This window comes from Epithele typhae, assembly GCF_022376455.1.
Source record: "Epithele typhae strain CBS 203.58 chromosome Unknown BXZ73scaffold_156, whole genome shotgun sequence".
Taxonomy (NCBI): Eukaryota; Fungi; Basidiomycota; class Agaricomycetes; order Polyporales; family Epitheliaceae; genus Epithele; species Epithele typhae.
This window is the reverse complement of record NW_025954347.1, coordinates 14314-35216: the sequence shown is the minus strand read 5'-3', so window position 1 is coordinate 35216 and position 20903 is coordinate 14314. Positions and strand designations below refer to the sequence as shown.

General features: G+C 57.9%; 5 protein-coding genes across 5 annotated transcripts; 3 read left to right on the top strand and 2 right to left on the bottom strand.

Annotated features, from left to right (window-relative positions):
- Positions 1-131: 131 nt before the first annotated feature.
- BXZ73DRAFT_108352 (uncharacterized protein) lies at positions 132-1808 on the bottom strand (the record flags this gene model as incomplete). The annotated part of the gene is made up of 1 exon (XM_048017143.1): positions 132-1808. The coding sequence occupies one exon, from the start codon at positions 1806-1808 to the stop codon at positions 132-134; it is 1677 nt and encodes a 558-aa protein (XP_047871174.1).
- Positions 1809-4659: 2851 nt separating this feature from the next.
- BXZ73DRAFT_57436 (uncharacterized protein) lies at positions 4660-8098 on the bottom strand (the record flags this gene model as incomplete). The annotated part of the gene is made up of 10 exons (XM_048021583.1): positions 4660-5006; positions 5061-5786; positions 5822-5998; positions 6066-6278; positions 6335-6756; positions 6806-6939; positions 6996-7161; positions 7210-7397; positions 7446-7659; positions 7716-8098. 10 exons carry the CDS (start codon positions 8096-8098, stop codon positions 4660-4662), a joined length of 2970 nt encoding a protein of 989 aa, XP_047871173.1.
- Positions 8099-9813: 1715 nt separating this feature from the next.
- Positions 9814-11819, top strand: BXZ73DRAFT_93508 (uncharacterized protein; the record flags this gene model as incomplete). The annotated part of the gene is made up of 2 exons (XM_048026678.1): positions 9814-11544; positions 11571-11819. The coding sequence occupies 2 exons, from the start codon at positions 9814-9816 to the stop codon at positions 11817-11819; spliced, it is 1980 nt and encodes a 659-aa protein (XP_047871172.1).
- A 487-nt stretch (positions 11820-12306) lies between these two features.
- Positions 12307-14918, top strand: BXZ73DRAFT_108349 (uncharacterized protein; the record flags this gene model as incomplete). Its single annotated transcript, XM_048017141.1, has 12 exons — positions 12307-12681; positions 12735-13186; positions 13239-13284; positions 13350-13357; positions 13407-13448; positions 13521-13528; positions 13576-13644; positions 13701-13766; positions 13822-13869; positions 14013-14622; positions 14674-14766; positions 14816-14918. 12 exons carry the CDS (start codon positions 12307-12309, stop codon positions 14916-14918), a joined length of 1920 nt encoding a protein of 639 aa, XP_047871171.1.
- Positions 14919-15134: 216 nt separating this feature from the next.
- BXZ73DRAFT_108348 (uncharacterized protein) lies at positions 15135-16095 on the top strand (the record flags this gene model as incomplete). The annotated part of the gene is made up of 5 exons (XM_048017140.1): positions 15135-15377; positions 15434-15628; positions 15689-15775; positions 15824-15948; positions 16020-16095. The coding sequence occupies 5 exons, from the start codon at positions 15135-15137 to the stop codon at positions 16093-16095; spliced, it is 726 nt and encodes a 241-aa protein (XP_047871170.1).
- Positions 16096-20903: the final 4808 nt, after the last annotated feature.

Genomic DNA, 20903 nt, shown 5'->3' with positions numbered 1-20903 from the left:
CCCAATGATCGCCACCCTATATGCATCACTGACGACCGCCAGATGTTGACAACTCCGAAAGCAAGCCTATTTAGATACGTCTTCATGTAAGTCAAACAAATTTGCGGAAGAGGCAACGAAATCCCCACTGGTCAAGTAACATTTCCCAAGTGTGGACTTAGATAATAACAGTGCGTCCACCTCCATGAAGCCTTCGCGTCTTCCCCATCCACCTCCTTGTACATCGTCTTGATCGACACGTCCGCGACGTGATCCGCAAGCGCAGCTGCATGCTCTCCCCGCCATACCGTCCGGAACTCGTCCAGCTCTTCCATGCGCGGCGCCGCGACGTACGAAAACCTGACGATAGGGACGCCGCGCTCCGCTCGCGCGCACAGCATGGCCTTGAGCGCGTCGACGGAGAGATCCAACCGAGGCCGCGGCACGGCCGTGTACCCGCGACGGGCGTCCTCCTCCGCCTCCCACGGGCTGCACAGCACGCTACAGTCGCGGAGCGAGATGGTGCGCAGGGTGCGGCACAGAGCCGCCGTGCGATCGCCGAGGGCGCCGTTGAGATTCGGATCGAGAGCGGCCCACAGCGGCGCGAGCGAGCCGTGCCCCTCGAAGCAGAGCTCCGTGAGGAGCGGGAAGCGGCCGAGGAGCGTGCGCCAAACGGTGGTGGTGATGTCGACGTGCTCGGCGGAGATGTCGAGGCGCGTCGCGGCGGGGCAGTCGCGCGCGACGTCGATGAGGTCGCGGAGCTGGAACTCCGGCTCGATGTACACCTCGTGGAAGATGCCGGTGGTCTCGGTGTCGTACTGAATGTCCACCGAGTGTTGCCGGCCCGGGCTGCTCGCTGCGAACTGGCTGTGCCTGCGATCGATGGTGAAGGCAACGTCCGAAACAAGCGGAAGGAACGGGAGCACGTTGGTGCGGGGGTGGGGAAGGACGTCTGCGATGCCTGCGCGTCGGCCAGTGTGCTCCTCGTGGCCTTGGATGTCGACCCTGCCTTCGGTGGTGTAACTGAGCGTTAAGTGAGTCGCGCGGGGAAGATGCAAGTAGGATAAGAATGTGGCGAGCCCAAAAGTGTTGCTGGGAGTGTCGAGATGGGTGAGCGACGGCAGAGTGATAGGATTCGGGGGAACCCGGGCGAGGACTTCTTCAGCGTCTAGGCATTGAAGGCGAAGGGACTTGAGTCGCTTCATGGCCGGAAGGGCTTCCATGAGTTCCGCGGAGCGATTCACTTCAAAGGTGAGACAAATGAAAAGCTTCTCCAGGTGTTGGAAGAATGAGGACTCCGCGAGGTATGCCAGATTGTACAAGTGCAGTGTCTTTAGGCGCGGGATGTTTGTCCCGTTCAGGAGAAGAGCCTCTCCTGCCGGAGGAGACCAAGGTTCCCAGCCTTTCCGCGCGGAGATTTTCGTCAAGCGAGGAAATGCGCTGGATGCAAGAAACGTGTTCAGTTCTGGTAGGTGTTTTTTCAGCAGAGTGTCGAATGTCAACGATTGTATATTGGAGGCGTGGTGGAGTACCGAGGTAAGTTCCAAGCGAGGGATATTCTCTACGTCGATATTGATATCAATGGCAGCACCTTGAGCCCGATCGAGGGACAGCTTCAGCCAATGTTCGGCGTTTTTTCCACGGACGTGGATTACACTCCAGAACATCTTCGTGCTGACGATAGCATCTCGCCACCCCTTAGAAACGAGGAGCAGACGGAGCCATTCGGTCGAGGGCTCGTTGCCATCGTCTGTTTGAGAAGCGGGGCCGACGATGTGTTGGATGATGACGGTAAAGATCTCGGGAGGACAGCTATCGATGGGGTCCATAGAGAGGCCATTTCCAGCCGTACGTAGCAGTGTACGTATTAGAAATACCATGAACCCCATTCATGGGATCCTTTGGCAGAGTGCTATTACCAAATCGGGTAGGCACGGCAAATGGGCGTCGTGCCATTCGCGTCCCGGCGGCTGGGCGCCTCATGAAAATAATCCTCAAGTCGGAGTCGATCCAAGACACCTCTCGGAACTTGATGCATAAATATGCGCCCAGCGTAGACCGCTGGGCCACCATCACTTATTGTTCTGTCCGGGCTACGTGATTATAAGCCCTACTTTCATTGCCTCCCCTAACGGCCATCAACATTTTCGAAAAGCCTCCCAACGCCTGCGCCTCCCTAGCCCATCCCTTTTCGAAACCCGCCCCCCGGCAGCGCCCGCGGGCTGCTTTTCGAAAACCGGCACCCTATGTACTGCGCGTCCATCCCCCGCTTCATTTGCTTCATTTCTCGGCGCAAACGAGCATGCGCACGCGCGCGAAGCCCAATACCCTTGTCGCGCTGCACGTACGCACACCCTTCACGCGCACCGTCTCGCGCGCGTTTGCGAGGGGTGCGTCCACCTCGCGCGCGTTTGCGATGGGTGCGTCCACCTCGCGCGCGTTTGCGATGGGTGCGTCCACCTCGCGCGCGTTTGCGATGGGTGCGTCCACCTCGCGCGCGTTTGCGAGGGGTGCGTCCACTTCGCGCGCGCGCCCCTGCGGGGCGCGCTTTCCCGTAGGGGGTGCCGCGCCCGCCCTTCGCATCTGGACCCGCGCCACTATCACCTGCCGCCCGCCGAAACACGCCACCTTGATGGTGCCCAACCATATTCCTGGATATCCGCGCCACATTAGCCCGGAGGATGTTCATCCAAGGAGGCCGTGCGGACCGTCCTCCCCGCAACACTCGTACCCCCGACACCGCTTGTCTACATCGATGTCCCGTGCGTCCTCGAGCGGGCCGCGTCGAGGATATGATCTCTAGCACTGCCGCCCCGTGATGCGTGCCTCTCCTCCTCTCCCGCGCTCTGCACGTGCGCGAATAGTCGTGCAAGCGCGAGGTGGCGAGTGCGTGCGAGGGTCACGAAGACTCGACCCAAAAACATGAAACTTGCGCGTCGCTGCTGTTAAGCGCACGCACCTTCATCCGCGATATGGCGAACACCCATAGCTCGCGGCCCACTCCATCGCGCGCGAACCGCCGTGCGGCGCGCAGGTGCGGTTGCAGCCGGGTGGTTTGGTACGAGGTGCGCCGCGTGCGTGGCCGCGTGGCGTGCGCATGATCGTCTGTATTAAGGACTGTAATGTCTGCGATGACTCGCGGGCGGACGACGCGCGGCGCTATTTCATTGCTGAAGTCGATGTCAGGGTCTCTCCACGCTATGCGCCCCTGCGTGCGCCGTGTGCAAGGAAAGCCTCACAAGCCGGATTCACCTCCCTCTGTCCACGCTCTTTACCGCGCCCCAAGCGTCTCCGGACCTTCCCCCGTCGCGCCGTGGTCTCGGTTTGCACGTGAGACTCGTCGTGAGTGCGCCTCGTTCTCCGTGGCACCCGTTGCCGCCGGACCAACCTTCGTGTTTCCATCGAGTACTTCGTTTTCTTCCCGGTCATGCTCACGGTCGTCAGCCCCTGTCTCGTCCTGCGCACGCACAAGGGATTAGACTCAACATGTCGCAGTCGATAGAACTGCAGTCTTACTGGGCAACCCTGCTCCTGCAGATGCGCATCGAGTTCTGCGCTCTCCGAGTTGGAGCTCCCTCCGTGGAGCCTGAGGGGGATGTTGTCGTCGTGCTCGTTCCTGCGCGGCCTCCTGGTACGGAAATTCCCGTCGAAGACTATCAAGGGATAATATAGGAGCCTATTCACCAGTCAGCAGTCTTCCCGTCGCTTATTGCATGACTCACTTGTTCTTTGTTTCACGCATGTTTACTGCTTCTTCGTCGTCTCTTCCCTCAAGATGTTCTTCGAGACAGAGGGGACAGGTGGGGGAAGCCATGCCGAGAGGTCCGACGCCTCCTGCTAAGTAGACACACACCAGTCGCCCTCGATCTGCTACCATTACCGTCAACACCCCCTTTCTTGTGCGCGGGGTCATCTACATATGGACACGGGCGGAGTTCGCCCTATAGCATGGTCGGCCAGACACTCCGTTTATGGGACGCTAACGCCGGATGACGCACGAAAGGGGTGTTGGATCACATGCGATTCCGTCGACTCCGTGCGCTACCGGAAGTCGGCCACGCGCAGGGGGAAGCGAGTGCGCGGCGGGGCGGGAGATGCGGGGAAGCGAGAGGCTCAGTAACAAACTACCGAAAACACGGAATGCGGGGAGGTGATGCAAGAGGAGTGGTATGTGCGGGGGAGCGGGGGAGGGCGAATGCAGGACGGGCCGCGCGCGCAGCAACGCGGTGGCGGCGACGCGCGCGTCCCATGGGGCATTGCCGTAGACGGTGCGCGAGCGAGTCGGCGAGGTGGTTGTAATGCGTGGAGGCGAGGAATGAGGGGTGGTAGGTGCGGGGAGGATGTCGGGCCGCGCGTGCGCTGCAACGTGGTGGCGGCGATGCGCGCGCATCCCATGGGGGATTGTGCGCGAGCGAGTCGGCGGGGTAGTGGTGCGGGTGCGTTTTTGATGGAACGGTCGGTGCGGCGCGCAGGTGGTGGAGGTGCAGCGGGTGGTTTGGCACGAGGCGCGCCGCGCGCGCGTGCGCATCACCGCGCAACACGCAGATCCGGTCTCTTACTGGGGCTCCTCACACCGCCCGGAGACTGGACGTTGTCCTCGCTTGGCCATCCCTACTCCTTTTCAGGGAGGCCCATGGTGTCCTTATTCGTTTTTCAGATCCCTCGTCCGAGTCACAGGAATCATACGAGCGTACCTTGTACAGGTGCTCGGGATATTCCTCCTGCGCCGCCTCCTTGAGCTTCTCCCAGCTGTGCTTCTTCCTGGTCCGGGGTCAGTGCGATCTCGATGTAAATGAGCTCAGTACAACCGTACCTGTAGTAGAATGTCGCGGCGCCCAGTCGCGGTGACGTCTTATTTGTCGTATCACCCGGTTGGTGTTTCTTCGCATCCTCGGCGAGTTTGTCGAATCGCGCGATGTGAAAGTCGTATGTGGCGAACATGCGATACATTTCTTCGGGTCGTAGATAGACCTCTTCCTGCCAACGATATTGCCCCGCAAAGCATCTGAACCAGTGACATTTCACCTCTGCGAGATCGTTGTCATCGTCAGTCGTGCGACAAGGTTTCTGTGTCTACTCACTGGGAAGTATCTTTCGAATGTCATCGTCGTTCATTTGAAACAGCCATTCGAGATCTCCCCATATCCAGTCTGGGGTACGGTGAGTGTCGCCTCTCTTGCGATCTGCGTGGTCTAAAGTGAAGATCTGCGTATCCGCCTCCACGGACTTCAAGGCCTGCAGGTGGGGATCCTTCTCCTCCTTCGTCAACCGCGCCATCTTGCTGCGCGCTTCGGTGTATTTGATTCTGGTCTCCTCGCGACGAATTGCCGGCTCTTTCGCCGCGTCCCGCATCCTCTTTCGATGCGTCAGGCCGACACCTTGCGAGTTAATGATACTCAGCGATTTCGCCCCTGCGAGGAGGGCGCGATATTCGTCCAAAGCTTGCTTTGCCTGCGCCATCCGTAGCCGCCGCTCTACGGCGACGATCATGTCAGCGGCGCCGTGTGTCCGGATGGAAACGTGATGGCTAGAGGGCAATTCGACCATCGACACGGCCTCCAGGTCTCGCACCAGGTTCCGCGCGAGCTCGTTGGGGACGTTAGAGAGGTCTTTGGGCAGGGGCTTCTCCGTCTCTGGGTCCAGCGGGAAGCTGTTCGGGAGTTGGGCCTGCGTCGTGCGGATTTTGTTCGCCGCACGCGAGAGAGAGGGGGATACGTGAAGCTTGTATCTTTCTTCCATCTCGCTGGCCTCTGCGGCGAAAATCTGGACTTGTTGTTGTAGCCCCCTGAGCTTCCTCGGCGTATCCCCTACCTTGGGCTGCATCAGTTCTTCCAACAGACACGTCCTGGACGCATATCGTGAGATCCCCACCCCTCGTGCGTCGTACGATACACCCACCTTTCTTCCTCCAGCTTGATGGCGTCTTCAATGACACCCACGGCGTCCTTCATCTCGTCGTCGTCGACTGGAGCCGCAGTCTCGAGCTTCTCCTCGCCCGAGCGTAGGCGGTCCGCGGTGGCTTCCATCGTGGATGCTGGTGGGTGGTCAGTGGCCTCCTCGCAAACACAACGGCGTCACGGGCTCACAGTCTTCCTTCAGCTCGAAGGGGTTCTGAAACCCCTCCATCTTGCGTTTGTCCACGTCCACCACCTCTTCTTCCCACGTCTTAAACTCTCCTTTCCACTGCTCCAGAAGCTCCGGTCGATGTTTCTTCAGGCTGGCCTCGAGGCCTTCGTAGTACTGTTTCTGGTCTTTACAGCATTCCACCGCGACGTCGTATAGGTCTCTCTGCGTTTGCGCTACGTCCGTGCTGTGGTCAGTTACGTGCAGCGCAACACGTGAGAGGTCTGCTCACGCTGGTGGATGATCTTCTTCATGTTGATGTCGTCGATCGAACGCGTCAGCGTGTCTATACGATGTGCGTGCCCCATCTCCTTCGTGCGACTCGCGACCCCGTTCAGTTGAGCCCAGAGGGGCTCCGGGTTTTCGCCAGCCGTTCGAGCGCTCCCATGACGAAGGTTGGCGTTGTGTCTCGTATGACATTCCGTCTTGTGCGCTCCTATGTGGAAGTCGCTGATGGCCACTTCGATCTTCGGTAGGTTCTCACTGTTCAGGTCCCCCACGGAAGGAAGCTGCCGGGCGTGGGACGCCATCTTGCGCAGTCGCTTTTGCAGGTTGACGTCGAACATGCATCCCACATCATACCACATCTTCATTCTCGGTAAGGCGTGGTATGGCGCCCACGCCGACATCATGGAGAAGTCTACCATTGCAAACCTGATCTCCACGTCAGCGACGTGTGTCTTGGTGTAGCGCGCGCACGTACCGTTCTCCCTTCGACAGGTTGACGGCGCTCCCACCCAGTACTAAACCGTGTCGGCAAACACCCGCCACTAGGCCAGCGACCGTTCCTGTGTGGCCAGTGTAGCCCGCGGCTTTGAATGTGTGGCAAGTCAGAGGCTTTCGACGCGTCAGCTCACGCGGTGTGCGCCGCACGTATCAACGGGCCTTCTCACCTCTTTGTCCTCCTCTCCGATCAGGTTCAAGTGCTTCTCCAGGTCTTTGCTGTCCGCAAAGTAGCTCGCACCACGGTATAGGCTCTGGTCCTCCATATCCACCTTTTTGGGTCGCATATGTTGGCGAAAGTTGCCGTCCCATACGAGGTACGGTGTGTCGAGGTATCTGGCCTTGGATGTTAGCGGTGTTCTCCCGCAAGTACGAAGCACGCACTGGTATTTTTTATCCCTGTTTTGGTAACCTGGACGCATATTGATGCCCGGCTGTGGGCACAGAGGGCACGCCAACGCCAACGCGTTCCTCTCCAGAGGTTTCCCGGCCTCTGGTACCACCCCGTGCCGCATGCACGTCATAAGGAAGTTGTATTCTCGCATCGCGGTCAAGAGTTGCCTTGCGCGGTCCTGGTTAGACGTCAGACCGCGAACCAGGAGTAGCAGAAACTCGCTCACGAGAGTGTCCAATCTTGCGATCTCGTCCGTCAAACGTGTGAGCACGATGAAGAGATCGTGCATGCTGGACTGGGCTTGAACGAGATTCGCGTCGAGAATCTTCAACGCGTTGAGGGTGTACGCGGTGCCAACGTTGTTGGACCACGATCCCGGGAATATACCATGTTCCAGCAGACAAAGAGGTCGTTGAAGCGTTTCTGCCCCGCCCCTGCATCTGTTCACGTGGGGCGTCAGTTAGGCGTGAACGGTGTCAAAAACATCACCGCTTACTTGCAGTAGCGGACCTTGTAATCGACGCAGAACCCGTGCTCGTGGATGATGGTGAGCGGCGTCTCTTGCGACGTGGATGCGCATTTGCTGCCGTCAGGGTGCCCGATGACGATGATATCGCCCAAGTTGCATAGTGTCGTATTCAGCCAGGTTTGTTTCTGTGTCTTCCATTCGAGCAGGCGATGGAACGGTGTGAAGTGGTGCCATTTCTTGACGCATTCTGTGCAGAAAGCGGGGCTCGGAATGCAATCTTCGCACGAGAAGCGAGCGCTGAAATCAGGGAGTGGCGTTTCGATGCCTTGTAGCTGGCACGCGTGACACAGATCGTCTTTATGCGGTGGCTGCAAGCGTTCGAGAAGGGCTCTGAGTGCGTTCGGGATCATTTTCTCAAACTGCGCGGTGCGTTCGTTCGGTGGCTGGAGTATCGTGTCACATGGGGTATATCATCTCTTCCAAAGGGTCACTCACGATGGTGTTGTTGGCCTTCGGGCCGCTGCGCTCGTCATCCAATGGTGGGGGTTGCGGGCCAGCGTGCGATGCGTCGTCGAAGTTTGATGTGTGAGGCCCTGAATCCGACTGGACCCCTTTCGAGCTCGTTGCTTCAGCCTGGGAGGGCGCACTGGATGCATACATGTCCGCTTGTGTGGACCGAGGATGCTCCGGACTCATCTTTCGACGCTTCCCCATGTCGCTGGGCCCGAAGAGACTCACGTCCGGGCCTCGCAGCTCTCCGTTTGCCTTTTTCTTCCTCTTATAGTTCTTCGTCATGGCAGAGTTATCCCGGTTCCGCGATATACTACGGTGAGGGAGAGGAGGAAGGGTGGTGTATGGGAGTGTCGAGGTTCGACGTCGAGGACTGTGAAATAGGGGGGAGCACACTGAGGTCGACGTCGGGGCACCGGGGCAAGGGACGATAATTTCAGCGGCCACGGACGACGTCGAGATCTCAGGAGTACGGCTGAAGCCAGGGAGGACGGGAAGGTGATGTCGGACGTCGTCGAGAGCAAGGGTTTCGGCCGGTCGGGACGCTTCCGCATCCGCCGGCCGTTGTCGTCGTTTTCACATGGCTTTCCTCGCAAGCTCTCTGTTTTGCCTCCGTCGATCTGGAGATCGATGGAGGCTCAATTTAAGCGTTTACGGCTATGCAGTATACATGCGCTTTTAATTTACACGTCCGCCACCCCGATCCCCACGGAAAGTGACATCAGATACTCGTCTCACTCGTTCTGAACCGTCTAGGTGATCGATTATGTTCAGAGGACATAGCCAGCCAGCCAGCGGCCACGTACGCGGTGGTACACAGTAGTTCTTGTCCTGCGCAGCCGGGAACCATGGGCCCCAACGCGTTTCTGTCGTACTTCGTCTGGATGCTCATCACTGCGCAGCACAGCGAGGCATCCCAACCTTGAGCCCGTTACCACCTTGCGCTCGGGAACATAACCCAGGCGTACTTCGGCGTTACGGAGCAAGTGGTGCTGGCGTCTGATCGGACTTCCTCAACCGTGGGACGCCGGATCGCATCTAGGCGCGGAAACGTCACGCGCCCGTGTTCGACTTCTCTGTCGTCTTCGTCGTGCGCATTTCTCGTTTCCTTCTCTTGAACCCGTCCCTAGGTAGGCTCATCCTTGCTACATCTTCTTCGTCGGTCCATTGGTGACTCCGAGTGTTACGCTTGGGTCCCTCTGTTCCCGGACGTGCGCTGCCAGTGCTTTCTGGATGTGCGCCGTCCGTTTTGCACTTGTAGACGAGGTCCGTGCGTGGAGTGCTACGCTCCGCGTGGACTCGTTCGAGGTCGCGCGCATCCCAGTTCGCTCTGGGTATGCGCCTTCCACCACACTTGTGGCCTCGGGGGCGTCACGTTCATCGCGCTGACGCTTTCCGTCTTTGACATCAGTGTTCGTCATGCCCACCCCAGTCAACAACGCTGCATCTCAGGAAGATGTTCTCGCGTCGTCCGCGCGAGCGGTGCTCGTCGTCAACCAGCGAAATCCTTGTCGGTCCGCTCCTTCTTTACCGATGCGTTGTCTCATTGTTATCAGGTCCCAAAGTCACGCACCCATTCGACGCCAAATCAGCGTCCACCGACGGTTTCTCGACAATGGTGGTGACGTCCCCAAACCAGGACTGGATTCCCACCCATCCCGTAGAGCGCAAGGTGGTGCGAACGTACCAGGACGGTCTGTGGGGCGAACACGAGTACTCCCGCTGGCCCCAGCCGATTATTCGCGGCATGTGGCACGTCGCCTGCATCCCTTCACTTCGTCATCCTCACCCTCTCATGCCCCCTATCCTCTGGTCGCTTCTGATGCCGTCGCGAGACTGGGTGGAAGACGGAACAGTCGGAGTCCCCGGCCTAGGTTTCCTCAAAGCCGACGTTCGCAATGACCTCACCAATGGCGCACGCTACGCCACCGACGCCTTTCAACAGGTCTCTGGCCTTACCCCGGAACGCCGAGCGTATGGCGACCAACTCTGCCTCGTGGTCAGCCAGTGCCTCGACCGCATGAATCGTCTGCCTTCCTACGCACCCGTGGCCGTTGCCGTGGGCGCGCACCTTCAACGCGTCGGCTTGGAACTGCTTGGTCTGCGCACCTACCTCACGGTGTTGCTCCCCCGTCTGGACAGCGCGGAGGACTACAGCGAAGACTTGCTTCCGGTTCTTGGCGTCTTTGCGCGCGACGCGGCCACTGCTCAGCTGGCGACTCGTGTCGGGCTGCCCGTTTGGTTTCTTCAGCCACTCTCCCCCCAGGTCAAGGTGTGGAACGTGGTCGACCGCACTTTCCCTTACTTCCTGTCTGGTAAGGAAACCGATCCACCCATGCGCCACCATCCCGACGAACTCGGAGCGATCGCCAATCTCACGAGCAGCTGGGTCTCGAACCTCGTCTTCGCCGTCACCGGTCAATTGTGCACTAGCCGCCTGCCACGTTTCGATATCACCGCCGCGGACACGCACACTCGGGAGGACGACGGTCCCATGAAGACCCGACGCCTGGAGCTGCCTGCCACCGAAATGCAGGCACCTCCGACGCGCCCCGGCGACGGCCCGAAGAAGAAGACCAGGAGGGGCGGGAAGAAGTCCAAATCTGTCGTAACGAGTGCCGCGTCGTCGTCCGCCGTCACGCTCGATCACTCTCCCGAGGCTCGCCATCCAGCAAGATCCTTCACCCCGTCTTCGTTCGTCCTCATCCCTGAGCCTTGGGAGGCGGCGCTCCGATCAGTCAGCCCCCTGGGGCAGCCGCGACACTCCGTGCATTACTTCTACCCCCCGCCTTTCTTGCTCGACACGGTGTCGGATATGACGCCATCGCTCATCCCACCCGCCGGCGCCGACCAGCTGCGACGCGATACCAAGGTGCATCAATACCTCCACAATGCCGTGCGCATCCGCGAGTTCTGCCGACTTCGCCTGCTCGATCCCCTCGTTTCTGGAGAGCCTCTGACGATCGCGGAATGGCGCGCTGCGTTGTGGGGTGACTATGAGGTGAAACATGCTCCCCCCGAAAGCACCGACCGCCGCCTCAAGCGCAAGATCGAGAATAAGAACGGGGTCGCGCGTCTTTTCGGCAACGGCGCAGCCCTCGACTCGTACAACTCCTCCGCGGTGGAGCACCTGAACGGCATCGCTGTGACTGCGGAAGTCGCGGCCACTGATCCCCGAGTCCGAGCTTTGCTGCTTTGGGAGTCCCACGAAGTCAACTTCCGGTGCGAGCTCAGCGCTCTCGACGCGTCGCTCGTGCCTCGGGCCGCGATGTCGGTCATGGAGCGGTGGGGAAGGGAGGCGTACGTCTCTGGAGTGTGGGGACCCGAGGCTTCTCTCGCGAGCGTCGTCCCGTGTTTGGCCCGGGTAGCGAGCCCTTCATGTGGCCTCGATCTCACGACGGCGAGTGGGAGAACTCGGTCCTTCATCTGCGTCGCTTCATCTCGGTGATGTCTCAGTGGCCTGATTCTCCCGGCGTTCTCCGTCAGATGCGTACTGCAGCGTCTTGGACCTCGGAAGACTACGATCACCTGCAACGGGAGGCTGCGCTTTTCTACGTTACGAAGTTTACGTCGTGTTACGGGAGACTCCCCATCCCTCCCATCCCCTGTCAGACGGACTGATGTCTTAGCGCTACGACATGTACGAGAACTCCGAGGTCATGTGTATGTAGTTGAGCCGCGAAATCGGATTCTTCTTTCCTTTCAAGATGATCACCATCAGGACAGTCGACTTCAACGAGCTCAATGCCTACGTCCTTCTGAATCTCCTTATGAATCACACTCTCGCACGGCGCTAGCACCCGGAGACGGAGCCCAAACACGGTATCATGCGTAAGGTTCGTACTTCCCTCGCCTCAGGGTACACTGGCTGACTCTCATAACAGTAGTACTACACCAAGGCTCGCTATGCAGCACATGGTCGTCGCCTGGCCTGAAGATTAACTGTCCCGCTCCTTTGTAGCTTCTCCGTGAGGTTTAGAAGCGACCCGCCATTGTTACGTTGGCGCTGAACCAGACGCGGCTGAAGCCTTTGGTGGGACGAGATCACGTGAGTGCGGAATCTCGTTGTTTTCGAAATTTTATCTTCCCCTTTCCCCTCCCCTCAGACATGCCGCCCTCTCAGAACGGCAAGGCCGCCAAGGCTCGTCGTCGCAAGCCTTCACTCCTTCCTTCCGACGAGGCGGCGAAGGTCAAGATTCGTGGTCGCAAGCCCGGTGCTCCGGAAGTCACCGAAGATATCCAGGGTTGGCTCTCCAAGCAATGGACCAGCGATCGCATCGCTCCACTCCTGACCAACCCGAACAAGACTTTGGCCCCTAAGGAGTACCTGTCCCCCGAAGATGCGGAGAATCTGGCGATCCAGCACGTCGGCATCAACGAGGCCATCGCGACGTTCTCACTCGTCTCTTCAAGATGGACCCCCTCGGACGGCGTCAGGAGCAGGAGACGGAGTCGCAATACAACGCAAGGCTCGGCGTTATTCGTAAAGTCCGTACTTCCCTCACCTCAGGGTGCGCTTACTGACTCTTGTTGCAGTACTTCTTGACCAAGGCGAGCAAAGCCCATCACGCAACACCACGCCCCGCCCCGGTCGTCGTCATTGATCTCCCTTCCTTCAATCGCGTCCCCCAGAAGCGCCAGCCCGTCCATATCTACGCCGCACAACGTGCCGAGCAGGACAAGCGCGCTCGGGAGAGCACAGCTGGGCAAGTCATCAGCGTTCAAGATGACCTGGGCGTAAACGGTGACACAACCGACTCGGAGCTGGCCTTCGGTGGTGAATGGGAGCAGGACGATGTCGGCGATGCCTCCGTGGCAGAGGCGTCTGGCAACAAAGGTAAGAGGCAAGGCGTCATTCACGAGATCATGAAGGAGTATCGCGACGAATGGAACAACCTCTCTCAAGAGGAGCAGCAACCGTACATCGATGCCGCTCAGGAAGAGACGGCGAGGAGGGTTGAGGCGATGAATAACGGTGATAAGTCGTTGTGAGTACGTCCTTCGCATTTTGAGTTACAGCGAGATCATCTCAACATGTAGTGCTCGCGATATGCTCCCCGAGTCCACGATCAAGTTCCATGAGGCCGTATCAAGGCTACCGACTGTTTCGTCACCACTATCCTGTGCGGGCCTAACGACTCCGGCGTCAAGGTTGAAATGTGAGCCGTGTTCTTTTCTCGCCGCCTCTAACGCTAACGTGCCATCCAGCATTGAGAATGGGGTCTCGAGGACGAAGGAGACCCTCTGGACGTATCTATGCACAAGGCTGAGAATATCTACAGAGGAACTGACGTCCCTGATCTATGTGTGGGCTTACTCCAGCATAAATGGTGCGTCACTCTTCGACTCCCTGTTCCGCGTCTGATATCGGTTTTAGCGGAGCAAACCAACGAAGTCGTGACAACCGTCTGTCAAAGCGGCGTGCCGCCAAAGTCGCACACGAGCGGTGAGCACTTTGGCAATGACTCAGTGCTTTCTAATCATTGTCGTTACTTCGTTCAGGCGACACCTCCGAAGGTGGCTCGGTCCCAGACGAAGAGCACGCGGCCATGAGCGAGTCCGCGACCCGTACGTCGTTGTGAGATACTTATGAAGCCGCATCCTAAAGCGCCTGCTCGTGTAGCGGACTTCCTCCTAGATGTTGATGACGACCCCCTCAACATATCACAACGTATGTGGTTTCGTTTGCCAGTCGGAGTCACCGCCTCATAGTGTGTTCCGACGAGGTACTAGCGTGGATGATGGACCCTGATGCGTTCCACGAACGCCTCTCGTCCGCGTTGTCGTCCACGCTAACACGCATCTCTCGTGCAGTTGATCTCCCTGAGGAGGACGTCGTCACGCATGCGACTTCCCAGGTGGCATTCACGTTGGAAGTCGCTACCACCTATGACGCCGTGCCCGCCCCCAACACCACACAGAGCGCCGCCCGATGCACACGCTGCGCCCGAACGCTGCGCCCCGCCCCCCCACACGCGACCGCGCGCGCCCCCCCCCCCCCCACGCTGACGCTCGGACGATACCCGCGACCCCCCGACCGACGCCAACACCGCCCCCCGACGAGGCCAACCCACGCCTGCTACCGAAGCCGACGCTACGCCCCCGCCGACGTCAACGCCACGCCCGCGACCGTCACAGATGCAACGCGGACGTCGTCTAAGAAGGCCCCGTCAAAGACTCCGGCGAAGGCCCTGAAGAAGGCCCTGCCCAAGTCCCGATGGCTCTTCCGGTCTCCGACCCCACCACCGACCCTCCGCGTGCAAGGAATCCCAAGACCAAGTCTGCACCCCCGCTCCGCCGTGCCCACGGCCAACGCCAACGCCGAACGCGCGCCTGAGTCTCAGGCTGCAGGCGCGGCCCCTGCGGACACCGAGCACGCACCGCGAGCACGCCAGAAGAGTCGTAGGCTGAAGGACGCCGAAGAGTGAGTGGCATTTTCGTGTCTATTGCTACGTTGAACTGAACCATGGATCAGGTCAAATCGGATCCTGGATGAGCTTGAGAAGAAGCGCGGGAGCAGCAGTTCGACCAAGCGCGGCGCGAAACGCGCCGGTCAAGCTCTCGAAACGTGAGTTGACAACCCATGAGCCAGTCTCGCGTCTAACTTTCGAGAGTAGGTCGGACGCGAAGAGCAAGAAGATCTCAACGACCGTTGGCGGTATGCAGGAGACGACAGGGAAGGGTCGAGGCAAGAAGGGGACCAGTGGAGCCGCGAAGTAGATAATACATATACGTAGCCATTAAACGGTATCGTAGAAGCGAACGTCGACCTAAGCGATCATCTTAGTAGCGAAAGTGAACAGGTACCTCGGTCGTCGTCGCGTGGGACGTCGTCGCGTCGTCGCGCTTTCAAGCGCCGGTGTGGGCTCGGGTGGCGTGTATGCGTTTCGAGTGCGCCAAAATTTCAGATCCCTCCACTTCCTCCTTACCTCCGATATGGATGAATCCTGCTCGCCCGCTCCTGAAAGCGTCCACTCCACTCCCCCAACGACTATCCCCCATGAAGCAATTTTTACTCAACCCGACGTCATTTCAATCGACAACGCCACGGTCCATTTCCCGCCTGGAATGAACGAAGACCCTGTCGAGGCCGAGGCCGGCCATGTCCCTCTTGGCCCACCCACGCAGGACGTCGACGAGACGAAGACGGGGAGCGTTAGGTTCATGATATGGCCCTGGGTAAGTCTTCTGAACTGTTTCCCTAGAGTCCTGTAGTTGATTACGTACGGCACCAGGGGGGTGGCAACCCGAAGTCTACGTACAGAGACGTCGCTATGCCCTCCGACGTCGCTCTCAAAGGCATCCGTCTCGTGGAGGAGCGCGCGGGCACTGAGGGAAAGCTCATGGTATGGGGATCCCGCGCCAACTGGATCTTGGGGAACGTATCAGACGCTAAGATTTCGGTCACCAATCAAACCCGCAGCGTGCTGGTTCGTGGGGGACGGGCGAGCGGGCGGTGTATCGGCCTGGGAGCGGAGTTGTACGCTCAGGATACCGCCAACAACGAGTTTCTGGCGGCTCCTCTTGCCGAGTTTCGCTTTTTGAAGGGCGTCGTGCCTGTCTTCGTATGGGTCAAGGTGCGCTTTTGCATCATCTAGCTGACAACATCTGACTTTCGTCTGTAGGAGGAGCGACCGCGCCCCCTTGGGTACTGCCTACCGCCCCTTCACAAGAAGACTTACAAATACGTCCTCGACTTCCTGCGCAGGGATAATGTCGATCTCGGAGCGGGCTGGATGTTCTGGAACCTGTTAAGTTCCAGCGAAGCGGTTCGTAGGATTCCTCCTGACGATCGTCGTAGTCACTCAGTTGTTCAGACAGGGCGCTCTTCGAGAGAAGGCTACAGCCCTTGGATCGTCGCTCGAGTGTTCGAGGCGACGCGATGAACGAGACTTAAGGGACGGACGAACGGACAAAGAAACACACACGGACTGATGGTGGTAAAGAGTAGAGTGAGGATCGTGCCGCGCTCCTGCGGAGCGCGTTTATATACATGAACGGAACAAAGAACTGATCCGGACGAGAGAGAGAGATTACGCTAACATATCTAATCTAATCTAGACTCGTCCCATGACATGCCTCCCCCAGCGTAGAATCGAATCTCGAAGAACGTAAAAGGGAGCAGAGTAAGCTAATCAACGTCCATGCCGACTTCGAGCGGAGTCATGGATAGAGTCGGTACTAATCCATGTGTAGTCGACCGCGGCGTGACAGTCCAGAGAAACCGGCCGGGGCGACGAGCTCTCTCGTACTCGGTGATAACTCCGGATACTACGGAGACGAGGTCGAACCCGTGAAGAACGCCGGGGTTCGCGTTTACAACGAGGATGTCGTCGCAGTAGACCAGGACGTAGATGTCGGCGACTCCGAGGACGTTGGCGATGGCGCGAAGGATGCCACGGCTTCGCATCGCCTCGGCGATGAGATCCGCGCCTAGACAAGTCTTCTGGAGACTCCTCGCCGAGAGTACGTCGCCGTAATCTTCTCCGATTATCACCCACGAGGGCGAGAACGAATGCGGGGTCCACCTCCAAGCAGACATCTCTCCGTGAGTCCCGACCGAGGTCCGCATGGCTCTCGCGATCCAGTCCATGGATGCGTGCGCGCATTGCTGGTAGTCGTACCAGGTTTTCGCCCAGACGGATCGAGGGGTTGGTCTGGAGAGTTGGTTGTAGTCCGGGTAACATTGTAGGAAGAGGAGGACGGGGAAAGGAGGAAAGTCTGATCCGAGCTCGGAGAGAGCCGCGAGATTGAAGTCCACATCGGCGCTGGCGGCGATCTCGTCGGGGACGATAGCGTTGGAAGCAAGGCGGACGACTCGGAGGAGATAAAGAAGGCGTTCGTGGAGGGTGGCGGAAAGCGTGACTTGGAGCTCGCACGTGTCATCGTCGTTGACGCGAAGATCCCGCGTGAGCGCTAATGCCGCGACGTCTAAGTTGAAGAGGAGGATCGTAGCGAAGAGGTAGAAGGGCAATCCCATACGACCGGATTCCCGTTCGAGAGTGGAGGGCATGATGAAGATGAAGAGGGGTTTTGTCGCGGTTGCGAGTGAGCCGGCGCTGGTTGACGATGAGTTCCGTCTGGTGACGAGTAGCGCTGGTGTTCTGTCTTCTTATCCTCGTCGTCCGCCATATCGTGGCTGTGGCACTCCGCTCCTCTTTTCTTTCTTCTCTTGCAGACGCGAGCTGATGCGTATGTTCCCCGGTGGTGAGTGGCATTCCTCCGTGTTCGAAGCGGTAGTGTGTTTCATCCTTTGCTTTGTCTGGTGTGCTGCTTCGGACGCTGTTGAGATTGGATCTTCTCGGACAAGTTGCATCGACAACTCAATCTTATCTGATCCCTTGGGCTCATGCGCCTCCGACTTCTCCTTCGTCTCGTGTTGATCGGTGAGTGTTCCTCGTGCTGGGCCCTTATCGCGCTGATCCCACACTTGCAGGACTTCGGGAGCATTGCGTAATTGATCCCGTGTGAGCCATTCGTCTTCGTGGCTGGGTCTTCCCACCCATCTCGCCTTGTAGAGTATCTTGCGACGCCCGTCTTTGCCTTGCACGGCTTTCTCTCCAACTATCCGCTCGACTTCTTCTTCTGGCAGCTCTTCAAAGCTATCTCGACTCATTCGTTTCGTTGGTCGATCTCCAAACTCTGGTGGCGACGATCGATACGGTTCCAGGTGCGCGATATTGATTACCGGGTGGATCTTGTACGAGGTGGGTAGTCGCAGTTGATACGCTACTGCGTTGAGTTTTCTAATGACTTCGAATGGGCCGTCGAATTTCATTAGTAACTTGCGTCCTCTTCCAGTCTCCTTCCTCAGAAGCTCGAGACTGTGGGGGTTGATCAAGACCAAGTCTCCTTCCTCGAACTCATAGTTGAGTCGGCCCTTATCATAAGCTCTCTTCTGGTACGCTTGAGCCAGTTTGATCGCTTGTTGCGCTTGGTGCTGATCTGCTCTGAATTGTGCAGCCATCTCGTCGGCGATTTGATGTCTAGACAGTTCGCTTTGCGGACTCTCCTCCCCCAGACTCCCTCCCCCACTCAAATCGCGAGGAGTTGGCCTGGCAACGCTGCGTGGAGAGGATAGCATGGTCGCGCCGGTGATGGGAGTGTATCCCCGCAGGAGATACGCAGGTGCGTAGTTGGTTGCTGAATGTGGTGTCGTGTTGTACGCTAAGGTGAGCGCGTCGAGGTGTCGACTCCAATCGTCGCGTTGTTCTGACACGTACGCTCGTAGCGCAATCTCGATGGTCTGGTTGAGAATCTCAGACTGTCCGTCGCTCTGAGGATGATGCGCAGTGGTGAGTGCTCGCTTGATGTTCATGTTCTTGCAGAGCTGTCCCCAGAAATCGCTTCTCCACTTTGCATCCCGATCGGTGATGATCTGGCGAGGTAGTCCGTAGTGAGCAACCACGTGTTTGAAGTAAAGGTCTGCTGTCTCGATCGCTGATGTTGTCGTTGTTGTAGGTATGAACATCCCATACTTCGTCAGCTTGTCGACGATGGTTAGTACGTTGTCGTAACCGTCTGAAAGGGGTAACTCGGGTACGTGATCCATACAGACGACTTCGAAGGGCTGACTCGGGATAGGGATAGGACGAAGCAGTCCAACCCCTCCGTGTCGACGTGGTTTGATCTTCTGACACACATCGCATGTCGCCGTGAAGTGCTTGATATCGCGTGACATGCGCACTCGGTGGCAGTGCTGTAGCCCGTCGGTAACGCCCATACGAGGTGCCCGCGTTGCCGTCGGTAACGGCCATACGAGCTCGTACGAGCTCCGGTAATGTAGCCGTCGGTAACGGTCGTACGAGATGTGGGGGGCAGGTAGTTCCCCTTGATAGCTTAGTGCTTTTCCAACTCTCCTACATACCCTAGTACATTGTAATTGGTACAACAACAATTAAAACGATATTCTACAGCCCCTGGGAAGCCAATACCGGGCTGATACAGCAGGGGAAGCCAGCTCCGGTAGTAGCACGTCCCACTGCGTACATTGTGCCCTACTGCACCGTACGTTTCGGTAATGCGTTCGCTACGTTCCCCTGGGTCATACGAGCTCGGAACAGTCGTTTTTATCCCCGTGCGTGCTGTGGTTGGGCGGGGCATTGAAAACACTGCCCAGACTCGTACGAGCCTGTAGCCGTCTGTCACGGTCGTACGAGGCACCTCCGGTGTGCACCCGGAATATCACGGTAATGGATTCGGCAGATGCGCGTGGTCGTACCGAACGTGGCGCATCCGATTACATTACCTTGCATGCTGTGGTTCACCCAGGGTAACAAAAACACTGCCCAGGCTCGTACGAGCCTGTAGCCGTCTGTCACGGTCGTACGAGGCACCTCCGGTGGGCACCCGGAATATTGCGATAATGGATTCTACAGGTGCGCAAAACCGTACTGAACGCAGCGCGCACAATTCCATTGCCGTGTGTGTTGTGGTTACAGAGGGAGAGTCAGAACAGTGCTCAGGCTCGTACAAGCCTGTACCCTGTCTCAGACAGTCGTACGAGTACCTCCGAGAGAGCGGACACCCGGAAATCTCGGCAATGCATGGCGTGCATTGCCGAAGGTTACCAGAACGCAGCAAACCTTATTTCGTCGCTTTGCGCACTGTAGTTAAGGCAGGAGAGTCAAAACAGTGTGCAGGCTCGTACGAGCCTGTACCCTGTGTGAGACGGTCGTACGAGTTGTTCCCTGGTGAACCTCGTTTTTTTTGGTAATGCTTTCGGTAGATGCGCACGGATAAGCTGAGAATACCGAACTCAATTTCATTGCTGTACCTGGTGTAGTTAAGGAGGTATTGTCGAAACAGTGTGCAGACTCGTACGAGTCTGTACCCCGTCTGGAACGGTCGTACGAGGTGCTCCTGGTGGGTATCAAAAATTTCCGGTAATGCATGCAATGCATTGCCGGAGATCACTGGAACACAGCGCACTTTGTTTTATTGCTGTGCGTGGCATGGTTAAGGTGGCGGAATTGAAACACTACAGAAGCTCGTACGAGCTTGTACCCTGTTTGAGACGGTCGTACGAGTTGTCCCCTGGTGAACCTCGTTTTTTTCGGTAATGGGTTCGGTAGATGCGCACAGGTGTGCCGAGAATAGCGCACTTGATTTTAGTGCTGTATATGCTCTGGTTGTGGCAGCGGAGTTCAAACAGTGCAAACACTTGTACAAGGTGTCCTCCAGTAAACACCCACTTTTTCCGGCAGTGCATTCATTACCGAGATTCCGGCAGTCCCTCCATTACCGAGTGTTTGGTCATCTGTGTGTATTACCACTCTCACAACCGAGGTTTTGACCACCTGTGCATATTACCGCTCTCACTGCCGAGTTTTTGATTGCCTGTATTCATTACCGAGTTTTTTGCACCCATTGCCGAGTTTTTGATCACCGGTATCAATCAGCAGTCCTCATTACCGAGTTTTTGACTGCCTGAATCCATCACCGAGTTTTTGGTCACCTCCGGACTTCAATGCCGAGTTTTTGACCACCGGTATCCATTGCTCGTCCTTCCGACTCCTCATTACCGAGTTTTTGGACACCTCCAGCCTTCAATGCCGAGTTTTTATTACTGAGGTCTGTAATCCCGGTGCTCACTGCCAGTGCTCTTGCTGACCTCTGGCCTTCAATGCCGAGGTTTGAATACCGAGATTGGTAATCCCGGTGCTCACTGTTGGTCCTCCGGCCTTCAATACCGAGTTTTTGTTA